Consider the following 19365-nt stretch of genomic DNA (forward strand, 5'->3'; position numbering starts at 1 on the left):
ATTATTATAACTTTCACATTCTATCTTTCAAATTATTGTTTAAGATATGTGCATACATTTTTGGGGGACAATGGTGAAGAGAGAACTAAGGAAGAAATTATTTAATAGTTTAAAATGATATTTACAAAAAGTGACATATTTCTGAAGGGGGGGGGGAATTTACCCTTGCCCTCCCCCCCCTGGCTACGCCTATGGTTGTATGGGACAGATTGCAAGATGAAGGAAACCTATATAAAAGACTATATTATTACAGGAAGCTCAGGAATTTATTAAATTATTTTCCACCAGTCGAATTACAACTGTTGTTAAACAAACTCAATCTTATTATGACAAATGGGACAATGGTAATTCGTTAATAAATCAATATCCTATGATAAATTTACCCAAATGTAAAAATATGAAACATTTAAGGTGGATAATTTGTTAGAGTGGTGGGCGGCTCATCAAAGCCAATTACCAATTTTGGAAAAACGGGTGTTGGCAATTACTACTTAAACCCAAGCTGTGTCCACTACTGGAATAATTCTTAAAGAAAGAAGAAGTAATCTTCAACCAAGGTAGATATGCTTCTTTCTTCATGATAATTTATAAATTTTTTATATCTTTCTTGAGAATACGGCTTCTTCATTCTGACAAATATTTATTGCATTTGTTAAATTTTACTTTCAGTCCTGAAGGTTACATTTTTAATATTTTTTTTTACATATTATAAAATAAATTATATCATATTGTGCAAATAGATGATATTCTCAAAACAAATTACTATTTACATGCATGGTTTTTTTAAGCGATTTATTTTTATTTTATAAATATGCAATTTATTATACTTCTCATAAATTATTTACTTCCATTTTAATAAATTTCAGCTTTATTTTTTTTATAAATGCAATATAATATGGTATATTATTAAAATATTAGCTCTACCATGCATTTTTTAAATATTTATTAAAATATTAGCTCTACCATGCATTTTTTAAATATTTATCATAAACACACAATATATTATATTCTCAAAATATACTTTATACAAATTTTTTATAGTATCAATTTGTAATATATTAAATATCTGTTTAGAATAAAAAAGATAAAATGGTAATATGCTTATTAAATGTTAATAATCGCTGAAAAATAGGGTAAAATACAGAATAGGTGTATTTTGTATAAGCGAGGATTTTCACTGGATGCAAACCCCCTTCAAAAACCTTTGCCTACCCCCCTAAAAAATTCCCACCTACTTCGGCGGCGGTCTCTTTATTATTATTTTCACCTTTATAATTATATTAATACTCTTTTCAGAGCATTTATAAGGATAACTTAAATTAATCTATCTATCTCTACTACCAACTATTGATATTTTGTGAATATAAAGAATTTATTTTTTAGATAATAAATTCAATTAAAACCTCCATTATTTAAAATGAAGTAATTATTATGGCATTATGAGCTTGCTGATATATCTAAACCTTTTAAATTAAAAAGGATAGCAGAAAGTTTTATTTGGAAAACAATGTGTATGATTGTTTGCAATATATAGATTTGGTCGATAATTGTATTATTATATTTCTATAATAAAACTATTAATTTTTATAGCAATAAATTTTGTCCTATTTTATCTCAAAATTTAATAGATAACCCCCCAAAAAATTTATCCTACCCCAAATAAATTAGCCTACCCCCTCAAAAAAAATAGGATGCAAACTGTTCCTAACCCCTCCTGCTCATGTAGACGCTGTACATCAAGCTATAATTACATGTTTTTCACTTAGTAAATCCTTAATTTAATATCTCCACGATATGCCTTACTTATGAGTGCAATATATTATTTTATATAATTATATATTCTAGTTATTTTTGATTAATGTAATAGGCTTGGTAAGGATTTAAGTAGGAGGAGGGAGAATTGAAACCCTTCTAGGTTATTTTTTTCCTTTAAAATTTATTGCAGGCCTTTAGGTTCACTTATTGTAGGTTTTTGGATTAGATTTTTGTGAGAATAATTTTTGGGCTTCATTTTATTTTTATATAAAAATGTTTTTTTCCTGAATATTTAGAATTATAGTCATTATTTTAAAAAATTACTAAATTTTTTTTAATCTTTCTTTATAATGATATATTGTAAAACAATTTAAGAAGGGGAAGGAGGTAGAAGGTGTGTAGGGGGGCATTTTTTAATAGCTTAAAATAATATTCACACGTCACATTTCAGAAAGGAGGGAAAACCCCTTGTCTCCTTCTTTAGCTTTACCTATGCTTTATTTAATATATAAATAAAACTACATTTTTTAATTGACAATTTAATTTGGTTTTTATAAATTTGAGATACACCATGTAAGTATTTACCAATATTATAAGGTGATGATTAAATAAACCCAGGAAATTATCCTTAAAAAATCTAACATCTTGTTCCTCGTTTAAAGAATTTAAATAGATCCGCCAATACTTAGCGTTTCTAATATATACACACCTTATAATTGCTAAACAACTGGTTTAAAGTAAACTTTTTTTGGATGTTAATTTCATAATATATATTTTATTCTCATGGTGGGTCGTGTTGATATAATGAGTTAGGACTGATTCATAGCCCTAAGTTCCTAATATTATGTTTATATATTTAGAAGTCAAGTTTTAAGTGGAAATGATAAAAATATAAAAGTTTCGTCTCTATACATATATATAGAATTCATAATAATATAACAAATTTAAAAAAAGTTGAAGGTCAAATAGTTTGGAAAATAAAATTTTTTTAAAAAATAATTTTAAATAAATAAGCAAAACAGAATTAGGCAGTAAAATTAGTAGAGTTCTGGAATCTAACCAGTGAGTCTAATTTATATTATATATTGATAAATAATCTGAAGATGAAATTTTGGAGCATTAGACAATTACCAATATGTGCAAGACACTATATTTAATTTAATGCAAAAGAAATAAATGTTTAGACTAAAAGATAAGCATTATATATCAATATAATTTATATTATATGCATACTTCTTCATATTGATGTTAAATAAAATATAATTTATTATGTTAAATATATTTAGCCGAGTTTTTTTAAAAACATATGTGTATTTTTTTCGAATATTTAATGCTAATCCTAATAAAAAATTGTATTATAATAAACATTATTGAAAAATGACAGCACTGCAAGAAAGGAATTCTGGCCTCATTCAAAGAAAAAATATACCAACCCAGAATGGAAACGATAGTATTTATAAAACAGAGAAAATATATAACGATTACATTCATGATGATGATTCCAAAGAAACAAGATTCACTATTATGGAAGAAATATTATTACTAGGACTCAAAGATAAAGAAGTATTAAATAATAATTGATTTTTGTTTTAACGTTTTATAAATGCCTTCTATTTTTTAATGATGACATTTAAAACTTTTTAAAAAAATTAATAACTTGGATCTTCTTTTTTTTTATAGAAATAGATATACTTAATATTTATATATTTTTTATTAGAAAACCTACAATTACTAATCTATATTTTTTAAACAAATTTATTGATAAATGTTTGATTAAGGGTTTATTTAAAAATTTACATATCATCTTTAGCTTCATGCCAACCCTCATGAACATCTCATATATAATTTAAATAATAGTATCATATTTTAAATGAATTATTTAATCTATAAAAATTATAACAAAAATTGAAAGTGGAATATAAAATATAAGCTTATAATTATAATATGCTCACTAGGATGTGAGCTCTTATAAAAACCCTATTAATAAATATTGAGCTATATATTAAATTTTTTTATTCTACAATTGAGAATGACAATAAATTTTATAATATTCTATATACATATATATATATCATAAATTTAAATAACTTTTATCATCCTTTGCTATAATGAAAGTAAATAATATTTTAAAATGACGAGTTTAAATATACGATTTGTCTTTGTCTTTGTTATTGTTTTTACCTTCTTTCAAAATATATCAGCTTCTAATTTAAGATTATTTCAGATGCTTGAAACCACTGAATTCTTATCCCTCTCCTAAGCCATAACATAATTTAAAAAATATTTAAAATTGTTGTTCACTTCTACAAGCAATTATGTCCCTTAATTTTTTTTCTTTTTTTAATTTTTTTATAACTATATTATAATCATATATTTATTATTTTAATTATTAGAATTGATTTTTAAATTTTTTAATCACATTGTTCCTTTCAATCTAGTTAACCTCATTAAGAGGCCATTATATATTTAATTCACTATCTGTTGGAAAGAGACTTTTTAACTAAAAAATACTATATATAAAAATACAATATGTAAAATAAAAAGTCATTTTTAAACTTACATTTTACTTATGTTCATTCATTATTGTATTAATAAATAAATAATTAAGTTTAAATAACTTGAACAAATTATTCATCATTTTGGGAATTATCTGTGTTTAATATGTTTTGCTTAATACTCTTTTAGAGCTAAAAATTTAACACATTTTAAAATTTATTTATAAGTTATAAACGTTTTATTTAGGGAAAAAATCTTTTTTTTCTCCATTTTTTTATTACTACTATAATCTTATGGAAAATATGATATCTAAATGCTGTTAAAAAATTTTATTATCACGATTATTATAAATTGAAAAAAAATACCTTGCTATTATTTTTATAAGAAAATTAATATAATAAAATAAATTATGATGTGTGTGTCCTAGTTATAATTATCACTGAACAGCTGACTGGCTCTTGGACTAAACACCTAACCAAAGTAAGAGAACACCACCAAACACCTAAAACAAACCAAAATATGGTGATCTCCTAATTCACAAGCTGTTTAGTCTAGATTAGAATTAAAAATAAATGGGATCAGGACACACACACCCTAAGACTTTAATTTAAAATTTTGCGAAAATATTTTTAAGCGTTTTTTTTAAGTCTCATTTTTCCCGTTTTTTATATTTGAAAAATACAATTTTTTTAAAAAAAATGTTTTTTTGCGTGTTTTTTTAAATCCACGAACATCTATTTGTATTATATATGCAATACATCCTCTTATCAAAAAATCTTTGAGGTTCAATGCTAGCTCTCACTTCCATTCGCTATTATCTAAGCCAGTCAAATAACCACTGAAAGCAGGATTCGAAATATAATTATGCTCCCGTATTCGATGAAAATGATAGGGAACTAGGAGTTTTCAGTTTTTTCTAAAGTTTAGAATTAAATTATATATAGTTTTTCACATGTTCAAGATTTTTAACACCCTCATTTTCTATGCCTCGTAATATATCTAAATTGAAGTCGTATTTATTTTCGATGGCCAGATTGGCTCAGAGATTCTAACCTGTTTCATCGTTTTTCTATCTGCTCACATCGCACTAACATCTTCTAGGTTAATAAACGATATATCATTTTTTAAAGTTAAACTTTAAACAAAAATGAATCCTTCACTCTATGTATAATTATTGTGATGATCTGATGCAATCTTAACTGTTATTAACAAACCTATCTACCATCTATTATGAGAAAAATTTCCAGGATTGGCTAAAATCCTCATTTCGCCAAAATTATCTAAATCATGTCGTTTAACAACACTCCATTTTGATTTTTAATAACAATATTTTAGCCAGAAAAATATGACTGAGCCTTGGAGATCGCGCTAACAGATGTCCAATCCAAACCTTTGTTCCAACAATGAGCATAATCTTCAGGTCAGGCTTGCTTAATATTATTTCTAGACAAAACATTGAGTTTACCGTTTTAAGCGCAAATTGAGTCCCTTAACAATACTATAAATGCGAATTATAAAAATATTAAACGTATAAAACCCAGCGGCTTATGAAAAACTATAAAATAAGTTAATTATAAAATATATGGATATAACCAGCATATGATGAGTAACTATAAAATAAATGACCCAAAATAGAAATTTGAATTTTTTTTCAGTATTTAAAATTTTTATATAAAAAATGTTTAAAAAAATTTAAATGTTGAAAATGTAAATTAATGCACAAAATTTTTCTTAAGAATAATTGTATTTTGTGCGTATAATAATATGATTAATATAGTCCCAAAAAATGCTATGGATGCTTTGCATCATTTCAAACATCTTTTAGACTATTTTTCCAATATATTAAAATTATTATATATATTAATAACTCTTCCCATTAGTACTAAAATTAATGAGAGAACATTCTCAAGAATAAAAACATACCTAATACAATTTCTGAAAGTTAATTGAATGGGTCGGCCATTTTGAATATGCATAGGCATTTGATGCCAATAACGGATGATACAATTGAAAAATTAGCTCAATCCCAGCGAAGATTGGATTTTACATGATAAATTTATTAAATGTTTCTTGATTATAATTTCGATGCAATTTTATTTTTTAATGCATTATACATGATGTCTCAATCGACGCGGAGGTATTTTTAATTTTTTTTATTAGCGTTCGGCACCTCGCCGATTTCGCCTCCGCCTACTAAATTGGCCGCGGCGCGATATTTATTTAAAAATTTTTTTTTTAAAAATGTATTAATATTCCAAATCAGTTTCTCGATATCTGAGGGCTGAAATAATTTCTCTAATTTTTTAAAAGAGAATATCAATTCTGGCAACTTTATGCCATCAACTGTAACCAAATTTGCTCTAAGCATAAATGATGCTCATAATCCCCCCAAATCTGACGCTTCTTTTGGCAGGCCCCAGCATCAGTTACCATTTGTAATTATTTTGACCTTTAAATGCAGAACTCTTCTTCATTACTATCAATCTCAGATAATATAGTTTCCCCAGTATGCTTTCATGTCACATTTCTAGTTGCAAATATTTTTAAATCAAAATTTTCATCTAAATGATGCACACTAAATGTGATAGAATTTCGACGCTTGAAATGATTGGTCCATAAATCAACAGTGATGGGAACAGAATTTTGGTGCAGAATCAATCAGATTTAAAACACGCGCCTTTATAGATAAATAAACATCATCTAGTGCACCCCGACTAATGGTTGTCCTAATTAGGCAATTCTGACCATGATTCAATTGTCTTGCATTTTTATTTTTCAAGCTATTTTTATTTTATTAATTTTAAACCTGTAGAAAATCTGTCTTTCCTTTATTGTTGATAGAATCAAATGGTATTAAATCCAAACAGCTCATCAAAACATAATTTCTTCCTATTAGATTTCACATTTATTTTATATATTTAAAAAAAATTTTAAAAAACATCAAAATAACTAGAGTCGGAATGAAACAAATAAAAAAATTTGGTTTAGTTTTAAACTTTCAAAAATAAAGTTTTACATAATTAATTTAATAAATTATATATATTAAGTTTATACATTAAAAAAAAATCTCAAAATAAAGCTGGCAATAAACAAGCTAAAAATTGAAGTTGTTTTGAACTTTCAAAATAATGTTTAACAAAATTAATTTAACAAACCAAAGTTAAAAATTTAAAATGAATAATGATAAAACTGTTGTAATAATTAGAATGTTACTATTTGTATTCGTATTTAATTAAATAGTGGTTTATATAAATTTGAATAGTTACGGAAAATAATTTTTTTATATATAAAGTTAAATTATAAAATTTGAATATGAATATGACGAGATTATATGATGTAAATTTTAGTAGTCTAAATATAGCGATAAAAAAAATGTAATATGAATAAGAAATTTTTATAAATTTTAGTAGACTTTAATTTTTATTTATGTTAATTTATAATTTATTTAATTACGATTAATATTATTTAATAAAGTAATTAGTATTTAATTTATTTTTCTATGTTATTTTGTATTCTTGATTCTCATATTTAATAAAAACAATAATACCAATCTAAAAGCCATTTGTTTGCTTTAAATACATTTTTAGACTTTGAATGGATTTATATATTATTAATTTTTTTCTGATATTTTACGAACATTAACTAAGTGCCGAGAAAGGTTACTTTTACTTGTACTTCAATTTTTTACTAAAACATTTCATTTCTTAACTAAAATATAAAAAGTCTAAAATTATAGTAAATTTCTGTGAAAATGGATTATGTTTATCCGAATCTTCCTCATCTTTTCCTCCCAATTTTAAGCAAGGTTCACAATAAATGTAATCGGGCCACATTATTATGCTTTTCTTATTCTCTGTAGAAGTAATCTCTGCAGATTGGTAAGTTCTGCTAGATGAATTAAAACCCTTTCATATCATTCGGGGTATAAATGTATCGGTTCCATGCCAATTCAGCGAAACTTTTACCGCAAATGGATTTTATAGCGAAACTGGCAAATCAATAATCGCGCACGAAAATTTTATAGAGAAGTCATTACAGCGAAACCCAAATCGCGAAGGCAATATTGCGAAAACTCTCTCGCGGAACAAATATCGCGAATATATTATTACAGCGAATTTAATATCACGAGGTTAATATTGCGATAATTGCCAATAGCGACGATTTTATTTTGAATTATTTATTTTTATGATCATAATGTTTGATTCAATGGAGTTTTTTATTTTCTTTTACCCTTAAAAAATTTATGTAATATGATAGATGAGCTATTTGGTTTATAAAATTTATCATAGAAATAAAAATAATTATTGCTATCCTGCCCTATGTGCTCTTCCTCGAAGTCTTATCTTATTAGAATCGCGCACGAGTAAACTAGGATTTATTAATATATTAAATCATTGAGTTCATTGGTTAAAATCCTTATTGGCTAAATCGATATATTGGTTACGCCAATATTTATTGTTTAAAGTACTTAATATTTATAAATTCATTCAATCAGTTTTGCCAGTCACTAATCAAAAACGCAGTTATAATCTATTAGATTGTCTTTGTGATTCAAAAATAAATTACATCTAAGAATAAGGGATTTCTCTAATTTAAAATAATTTCAATCTTATGATTTATGATTTTTTTTATCTCTTAATATTAGTTCAAAAATTTGATAGGAATTTGAAATATTAAGGTGTAGCCTTTAAGCATGAAGTTCTATAATGTAATTTTTGCTGGTTTTAATACTGAAATGATCCTAAGCTTTAATTACCTCTTTGATGTGACAGTTTCTTCGGCTTCTGTAGTATATTTCAGCTCGATACCAAAAATGACGATTGTATAATCAAAGCTAAAGAGATGAAATTAAGAAAAGAGTAAGTCAGGACCCAAGACATAGCAGTCTATAAATAATTTGAAATTCTATTGACACAAACCCATGCTATACTGCCGTTATATAATATAGTTAACTCGCCTCAAAAATACAGCTGTAATTTAAAGTAGAGGTTATTTAATTAACTTGGCTAAATTGCCTATAAAAACCATTCCAAGAAGGATTGGATTCTTAGCTATCTCTAAGAATGTTTTTTAATCGAGGTAAAACTTCTCATTGGAATATGTGACATGTGACTGTAATGTTACAGTCCTTGTTCCCGAAGATTGGCAAATGTTTTGATGACCGTGTGGTGAAATTCTTGGCATTAAAACATTGAGGCTTTGTCCGTTGTTAAAAAAACTATCATCATCCCCTTATTTTGTTCAATAAATTTTTAAAAATTATAAATTGGTTAAATATCCATTATCACAAGCCTTTAAATTATAATATATTGATTAAATTCAGTTGTTATTATTACTCAATATTATTGCAAGCAAGGGATTCAATTATTTTGAGCGTTGTAGATTTAGCTATTTTTTAAAAAATTTCTTAAGAAGAATAAGAAAACCCAAAGGACACTAATTTCTAATTAAAGGGCTAGTTTAGAGCAGATTTTTAAAAACGACTAACACAATATTTCATCTAGAATAATATTACGCAAGCCTGAAGATTTTGTTTGTAGGAGGGACAAAGGATTGGACAACTGTAGGCGAAATCTTGAGACTTTGGCAATATTTTCTGGCTAAAATACTGAGTTAGCCGTTTTTAAAGATCGGCTCAATTCTTTTTTATTTTAATCCTTTTTTATTTATTTTTATTTTGTAATCTTCAATTCTTATATTTCTTTTTCTCTTTTCTTTTTTATCCTTATACCGAAGCAAATCGATGTATATTTTTCTAAAATTAGATTTTTAAAAGACAAAAATGGCCGTATAATTTTTGATTACATTTTTTTTTTTAAAAGCAAAAGGTGAAAGATCCAAGTTTTTTTTAATGATTATTTTTGTTATTATGTAAAAATAAAAAACGTAAAATATGCTATGTATAAGTGAAAATATCTTGATTACTTTTGTCTCCTTTATTTTTAATAAACTATGAAAAATATTTATTTTGTTTTTGAATTTAAAGATAAAATTTTGGTCTGACTGAAGTTTTATTTTTTATTAAAGTTACAATCTTTGATAACTTATCACACTTGCTATATCCTTTCCGTAAGAAGTTGGAATAATCTAGAAACTTGATGTAAATTGAAATGCTATGCTATAGTGGTAACTAACATGGTGGTTGGAAATAAATAGTTAAATTAACATTTTATGCAAAATAATTTTAGGTATTTCGCTAATATATGTCCAAACTTTCTGCTTATCTACGAATTAAATATCCAGGCTTGCGTAACATTATTTTGGTTAAAATCTTGCGTTCCCCGTGAAATAAAAATAAATGATAATTATTAAGATGATTTATTATTACTTAATTTATTTTAAACCCACCTATTGAGTAATTATGTAAAATGAAGCGAAATTTTTTTTATAGGACCGAGCTGGGTCATGACTGGGTTTTTTTTAAAAAAAATCACGTGACTACGGTCTACCAATCAAAAGAAAATATGGTTAATTTTTCAGTTTTTTTAACTATATTTAATTAGTAATAATTAAAACTAAGTACAATTTAGTTAAATATGGCTGATTAGGGTTACCAATGATTTGCATGTCAGCCATCTGCGCTGATAATTCCTCTGTAAATTTTGGCAAAAACCAAAGTTACCGAATTGGGGCAGCACAATAATGAATTAATACCAATTGGCGGTATATGCCATATACTACATAATCCTTGCAAGAAGGCAATGAATATACTATCCGAGGATGTCGAAATAATTGTGATGAAATGTTTTAACGAATTTAATTTATCAACTAGAGTTTATGATTTAAAAACTTGGAATGGTGTGAGTTGCGATATATACCTACCAGGTGGTTGTCATTAATACCTGCCATGTTTTCATTTAGAAAATTTTAATTTTGGAATAATCTAAGCTTTTCTCCTTTTTACTGTATAAGCGTTTTGATTAAATTTAGTAAATAAAATGATATTAAAAAAAAAATTGGGCGATTTAAATCGTGATTAAAATCAAATAGATTTTTTTTAGGCTTCCCGGGATGATTTTTAAATTTTTTTTGAGCTCGAACTCCGCCAGGGTTCACATTTGGATTGCCTTTTATATAATTAATTTTTTGGGCTAAAATAAATTATTACCTGTCAAAGATGAACTGATACAACATTTAACTGTTTTTTTCGCCAATATAACCCGATACTTCCAGCCATCGGACCGATACATCTGGCGCAGATACATGTATTTTAAAGAAATAACGAAAACTTAGACAATAACAGACAACTTTTAGACAGAGCGTTTTTTTAAAATGTTCTAACAAAAGACAAGACAGCTTTATAGATATTTTGCTTAAATACGCGATTGTTTATTTCATGTTTTTTTAATAGCATTATTTTTTGATTTTTTTTAACATTTAAAAAATGGCCACTATCGATGTTGAATCGATAATATTATTTTTTTTTATAGCTTTAATTTTATTTATTGCTATTATCAACTAGAAGATGATGAAGATTGATATTTTATTTGTAAATATTATTATCTTTCAACCTTATGAATAAGTATCTATCCAATTCATTATTTTAAGTTGTATGTATACCTTAGATAATTTTTAATAATAATATTATAATCTAAAATAGTGTTGTTTAATATAACTAGATATGTTTTAGCGAATAAAAATAACTCTTCTCGTCTATTCCTGTGAAAGTTACCTCACAAAAAAATAAACGCGTTTAAAATAATATATTATAAGATAAATAAGCTTTTTTTGTAATAAATTTATTTATTTATTTTTAAAACAACAATTTATTTTCAAAATTTGATCAGATAAACAAAAACAAGCGTTTAGTGTTTAAACACAGCTTTCGGCTGTGCCAAACACATGTTCAATTGGCGCGGGAAATGGGAGAGATTTAGCGTTTGACTAAATTTAATCGATTAAATTAAGATTTTACCCAAAATAGTGTTATGCAAGTTTCGAGATTTCGTTAATAGATGTCTAAACCTTTCTGCCATTATGAGCAAAATCTCCAGGATTGTGTTGGGATCTTGGGAATCACAAAAATCTTCAAACAGATTCTCGTTGAATTTATTTATCTGGTATATATTATCTTATTTGTCAAGATCTTTTCTTAAACTGATCTGAAAACAAGAGCATACCCATCCATGCTTCAATACCTATTTTAAAAATGGGGCTTTTTTATTGATTGTATTTCGAATAAATCGTTGTGCCATTAAACCGAATTTCTGGTTTTTGTTATGAATTGAAAACTCGGCTAAATTATTTATATTAAATTAAATAAATATTATAGGGAGGGGATCAGAAAGTTTTTCTTAGGTAAATATTCAAAATTGCCTTTTTTTTAGCTAATATTTTCAAAATTATCTTTTTTTGAATATAAAAAAAATTTGAAAATAAAAAATATTAAAGCATTATCTTTACTCAAAAAGGATTCTTAACTTTAGTAACGGATGGCGTTACTTTTCTTCAAAAAATAATAATAAAGTTACTTTATAGAAACGATTATACATGATCATTATCTCTAATAACCCATGATTTCCCACAAAGTCATCTTTTATTAAATTAATGACGCATTTACATAAGGCACTCTTGTAGAACGTTTCTTTATTCTATAGCAGAATTTATTATGCTCAAATTTTTATGTATAATTTTCTATCCACTTTTTTTTCGATAAATCAATCCTTCAATACTGCATTCTTTCTTATCACCTCACCAATAAAAATATTAAAATATAATTTATAATAATCCTTTGTTTGCCTTGTTATTGTGGGATATCATCCCATCTGAAATACGGAAAATATTTGTATAGAAATGCTCATTTAAAAAAAATTTGAAAAATTTATAGAACAATATAATACTCAGCCGACGATATAAAAGGCGTAAAGGTGACTCAAATAGAGATTAAGTTAATAATAAGGATATAATTGGATGACCTGTATTACTAGCCTTTGACGAAAGGATAACCATTATTTCAGGGCATTAACCTATTTATTAGGTCCTAGACCTGAGGTACAAATGTTTCTTGTGGTCATAATAATAGAAATTATGTTAAAGTGTTTTACACATTTCGATCTTTCTATAACTATTAGTTTAAATTGATGGAACAGTGGGAGCCGATGTGAGACAAGTAAGAACTTGTCATCTTCCCCAGGATGATCGAATGACTCCTTTAGGTCTTATGCTTATGTACATCTTAATTGGAGAAGATGGTTAACTATTTAAATTCTATTTTATTTATATTAGATTTAAATAAATATTTACCACTCTCGTCCCGAAAAAAATTCACTAAGCGCTGAGGTTGGTTTTTCTTCATAATTCAGCTATATTTATAGAGCTAAAAGTTTTAGCTAAAAATAGAGCTAATACCCAACTATAATTTCAATGTTACATTTATCACTTATCTTTTATAAAGATTAAGGAAAAATTATATGCAAGTTGACAGTTTACGATACATTTACTACATATACTTTAAAAGTAACGGAAGACCTTCAAATATCGAAATAATTAGTTGGACAATATGAGAAATACTGCCTAAAAAATGATTTTATATAAAACCTCCATAATCTGATTTCCTCGGAGGTAGTCCTAATTATTGTCTAGATAGAGTGATGACAGTAACCTGCTCTAAGAATTTTTAAATGAGTTTTGATAGGTATGGACTTAGAGGTGGTTACATTTACATTTCAAATAGACATCGAAATATCAAATTTTTGAAATTATGGAACATTTCATATTTCAAAATAATTGTTATATAAAAATTATCAAATCAAATGGAAAATAAATAGCAAGCTAAATAATAAAATAATCAAAAAAAGTAATTTTAATCTCTTTTTTTTTCCATTTGCCTTGGGGATATATTGTCCTTTATATAATATGCTTGTGTCATCGTATCATAAAATCTTTTATTGTAACACGATAATGTGCGTTTTAAAAAAATATAAGTGAATCTTGACAACTTACTTAATATTTTTGATATCTCATAAGAAAATATCTCCATTAACCCCGGATCATATAACTCTCTTATCTTGCACAATCCCTCAAATTTTTTTACGACCCTAGCCCGGATAAAAGATATTATATGGTCTAAGCTCGACCCGTGGTTCGAACCGACTTCCGGGGATCTAGTGTGAATCGAGGGTCAAAAAGACCGTAATTTTAGAATAATTTTATTTAAAAATATAAAATTTGCCTAGTGATTCTTAATTTTTTTTGTATCTCATTAAGTCAAATTTTATTCAAAGCATAATCTTCCTCTAAAAAAATATAAATTTCAATTCATTTTCTAATTTGTTTTTACATAAATATAAAATATTAATTTTTATTTAATAATAATTAAAAATGCTTAGTAAATTATGTTAACATTGTATTCAAGAAAAGTTAAAAAATGGCGCGCTAAATTTTCGCCCATTCTTAGGGACACAGCGTGATTTAAAATTTTATCGCGATCCAAGTCCCCCCCCCCCTATGAATTATAAAATCAAGGTTCAAACTCGATACAGTTCGATAAAATTTCTGAATCCGACCCGACCCATGTTTGGTTAGACTCTGATGGGCCCGAGCATGGCTCTAAAATAGAGCGATTGTTAGTCTAAAGGAGCTTTAGCTACATATAAGATTAAAATAATTGAGATTCGAACAGTAATCCTTTGCCAGACTTATCAGATGAGTTAGTTCAAGCATTCCTCCCCTAATTGATCTTTACCAAAAAATGGAAACAAATTTGATTCATTTTTAAAAAATACCTGTTTTTTAAATCAGGGTCGGGAATGATCAGAATAATAAAAAATTATTAATTTTTTTTGTTTGTTTTTGTTTGTATTTTTCGTAGTAATTTATTGTCCTCCTTCTTCTCTTGCTCACTACCTAGCATCTTTATTTATATTTATTTAAAATTACCTAACAAACCCGGTAAATAAATCGTGATGTGATGACCTAATACAGTCAGTCTTATAAAATAAAATAAAACAAAACTAGATGCTTGCTTGCTTCCTTCCTTGTACAAATTATTTAATTTAATTTATTTTAAATTTAAATTTAGTTTACAATTGTAGGATCATTCATTAAACAAATATTGAATTGAAATAAGGCGCTAGTAAAAAATAAATAAATAAAATATTATATTTTTTTTATTTTAAATGCGTGAATGATTTTTTTTATTCCGGTTATTGCTACCTCTCGATAAGACAGACCTTAACAAAAATATTAATCGAACCCGTTACAGTTACTTGTTATATTATTGGTATTTCTTCATACGTATTCGATACTTAAAAAAAAACTTTTTCAATTATCTGCAAATCTATTTGGAATATGAAGAGTATAATATTTAAGTATATTATTTAAATTTTTCTTTTTATATGATGGTACCTTTTATTGTACATAATAATGATCGATTTCCTTTTATAATTACTATTTATAAAAATATTAAATAATTATATATACAAGCATCGAGGGCTCTAAAAAGAGCTTAATACAGTAGTGAGTGCGTTCCTAAGAAACAGGTATAATTAGGTTTTAAGAGTTTCGAGTTGAAGTTTGAGAAATAATAGATTCGCGGTATTCGTTTGTTATTTTAAATATTTTCCGCGGTAAAATTTTTTTAAAAAAGGTATGTTGACTGGGAAAAATTGTCGTTAATTGATATGACTAATGGCTGAGAGTTTTGAATATTTATTAATTTTTTGTTTACCCCGCTGGTTAGAGGGTTAGAATTATTTGAGGACTGAAAGGAAGAGACGCAAGTTGCGTCCCAAATAAGGGGTCTGCCATTGGACTAGGGGCTTCAGGTTAAACCGTAGGGTCTTTGGCCATCCTATAATGAGAGGTTGGTTGGTTCGATGATGTTGTGGATGCCTTATTACATTGGTAGCATGTGTGGTTGTGTAAGTGAGCACCCAAGTCTAAATCCTATATTAACTCTCAATTGTTCGTTGTTTAAGAGATTATCATTGGCTTGGAATAGACATTCGTGCCCTCCGTATTTACCGTTGGATTGTAATAATTGATGTCGTTAATATCAGTTGGATTAAGGCTATTTTGTAGGTTCTAATAGATTTGTTGGATATATCGCGAAATGTAAAACCGGAGTAGGTTGATTCCAACGTTCGATTGCTGCTGTTAAAAGTTCATCACTGGGAGGTATGAATGATGAGTTCGCTGAATTGGGGGATAGGCGATTTGAGCTAAATAAAGATAGGGATAATAGTTTTAAAGAAATCATGTCGATATCACCTAGTTTAGCAGGTAAATGGGCAAGGTGCCAATTAAAGTCCGATAATGAAAGGTTGAGGATTCTTTCTATAAAGGTTTTTAAGCGAATATTGTGTTGATTGAATAATTTTGAGGCGGTGAATGAGGAGTATGAGTGGAAAAGATGCCAGATTTTAGGTAGATTAAACATTTTTTAATAAATAAAAAGGTTGGTGCTATGGAATGTGGTTCATAACTTTTCCAAGTATTGCATCTTAGAAAAAGTTTTATCTATAATTTTTTAAGATATATTTTTATTAATTAATTTATTCTTTTTCGATAATAGTGTAATTTTTGCATTCTCTTTCTAGGTGGTTAAAGGCTTTTCTAATTTGATGTGGATTACCGCAAAGGGTATCAAGGTACCATAGGTTAAGGTCTAGGTCAAAATCAAATTTAAGATCTTTCATCATATTGTGAATAGCGAAGCAGAAAAGAATAGGGCCGAGGGGGGTCGCCCTGTTGTACTCCCTCTTCGGAATATATAACGCTACCATGAAAAATGGGGGGAGTGGTATTGTCGATGTCTACGAAGCGCGAATATTGGGGAAAATTATTAAAAAGATTCGAGTGCAGAGGAACGCCAAAATGTATTGGCATTCTCGAAATGGATCATGATGAAAGATCTTAAATTAGATTTCGACCTCGACCTTAGCCTATGGTAGCTAGATGATGGCACACCCATCGATTCACTCTAGATGGCAAAGCCCTTAGCAACCTCGAAGCTGAATGCTTTAAAATCGGTTCAAAATTGAACAAAGCCTAAAAAGAAATATTTCCTCAACCCGGAGATACCCTCTCATTTTTTAAATTAAATATTTAATTAAAATGATTATCTCACATCTAGGATATAATAATACCATACCAACTATTAGTGCTCGTTTTGAGCCCATTTTTATAATGGCTAACTCAATACTTCATCCAGCAAAATAGATTTTGTTTATAGAAGGAACAAAGCCAGCCTGAAGATTTTGTTTATAGAAGGAACAAGCCAGCCTGAAGATTTTGTTTATAGAAGGAATAAAGCTAGCCTGAAGATGTTGTTTATAGAAGGAACAAAGCCAGCCTGAAGATTTTGTACATAGAAGGAACAAAGGACACTATACATATTATCTAAATCTCAAGGCTTAGGCAATATTTTTCTGGCTAACATATTGAGTTAGCCGTTTAACAACACTACCAACTATAAAGGAACACTCAATTTTCTCCACGCCACGATAATGAGGCACTGAATAAAGAAGCGTAAAGATTACGCGGCCATATTGGATAGGTTAAATAAAGCGACCTTTCGTGTTTGTCATAACAAAAGGGTTACCATTTCGTTTTTTTTAAAAATTAAGATGCATTTTGTTTTTCTAAAAGTTTTGCATATTTTCGTCGAGTCAACAATTTAATTTAACCGCCCAAAACATCCAAAAATTTTAAAAAGCTTTTTACAAAAAACATGTGATAACTGATTGACAGGCTTTTAAACCTCTTCTTTAAGTTCTTTTCATATGTTTTGTACATTTTTTTGGAGAGAAGGAGGGGGGGGGGGTTATAAATATAAAAATATTTTATAAACAAAACTAATTAAAAAATTAAAAATTTAGAACCCTTTATTGTTTTAGAAAAATAAAAATTTGTTAGATAATTAAATTTTTTTTCCCCCGTTTTATGAATTAAAATGATTAAAGTTTATAAAAGAGTTCCATTATGTAAATTCAACTTGCAAAATAGGGGAATGGGATGCAGAATCCTGGTCTCTATATTCCATTTTTTTAATTTTTTTTTTTAAAAGTCGATTTAATTTTTTAATCGCAAAATTTAAAGGCATAAATATAGCTTTATTTAAATTTAAGATTTAAATCAGCTGTGTTTCGTAACAAATGGTGTTTGAGATATGCAAATAAGCTAGGCAAGATCTGAATGCAATTTTTTTTATTCACGTTTAATAAGAGACAGCTGGCTGGACTAGTGGAAGGAAGCAAGGTGATAGCTTAGAGATTAAGATTTGTAAGTGGGTATTAAGAAATGTTATGGTGGTCGCAATCCAGCTGATTAGACTAAGATGGTAAATGGGCGGACGGCCATTTTAATCCTCTAGCTCAAATATATCCCTAGTTATGAGCCTTCAAAGTTCGATGAGTGACTTTTCCTCTTTTAACCAATCTCAAAATATTCTAAATATTTTTTGGTCTAAACATATTTTACATTTTTTAGCCCTTAAAATTCTCCAAAATGCAAAAATCATTTAAAAAGTGACCATTTTAAGACGAAGAAACTCGTGAAATATGTTTATTACCATTAAATATTTAAGTAAGAATATTAATGTAGAAAATTGGATAAATTTTAATTAGTTTGTTTTTAAAATTTTAGGAATAAATAAGTCAATTATAGATGAGGCTATTTTTAACGATAATTATTGTAATGTATTCTTTAAAATAAAAATGGACATTTTATATTATAAATTAAATAACCATTAGTATTTGTATAAAATTACATAACAGTGAAACGATAAGATTTTAAAATTAAATATGGGCAAGCAATTAATTAAGATTAATCGTCATGTTTAAATAATACAAAATTATTTTGTAAATGTAGAAACTAATTTGTGGTAAAAATTTTTTTTTGATCTTTATATTTCATCTAAAATTCTAAATCATTTTTTGCAAAAAGTCTTTTTTAATATTTTAAAATATTTTATAATTTCTTTAATGTAATCTATTTCGTAATTTTGTATCAATTTATTTCGTTAAACTTTTATAATACCTTCGATAAAATACTTAATACATCAAAAATATAATTAAATTTTATCAAATCATTCCATTGTTACACTAATTTGATGATGGTAACATTTTTAGAAATAAAAAGTGTTGATATTATAATTATTAATAAAAATCAATT

The 19365-nt window shown here is 26.9% G+C and overlaps 1 protein-coding gene across 1 annotated transcript in view; it reads left to right on the plus strand.

Moving 5' to 3' along the window:
- Positions 1-3068: 3068 nt before the first annotated feature.
- Positions 3069-19365, plus strand: part of LOC135931148 (Golgi phosphoprotein 3-like) — a 36979-nt gene continuing 20682 nt past the window's right edge. The window contains exon 1 of the mRNA XM_065468052.1: positions 3069-3318. Coding sequence (XP_065324124.1) covers positions 3133-3318 — 186 coding nt within the window. The 5' untranslated portion in view covers positions 3069-3132. The remainder of the gene's footprint in view (positions 3319-19365) is intronic.

This window comes from Gordionus sp. m RMFG-2023, chromosome 1, assembly GCF_954871325.1.
Source record: "Gordionus sp. m RMFG-2023 chromosome 1, tfGorSpeb1-WG-v2, whole genome shotgun sequence".
In the NCBI taxonomy this organism is placed as follows: Eukaryota; Metazoa; Nematomorpha; class Gordioida; order Chordodea; family Parachordodidae; genus Gordionus; species Gordionus sp. m RMFG-2023.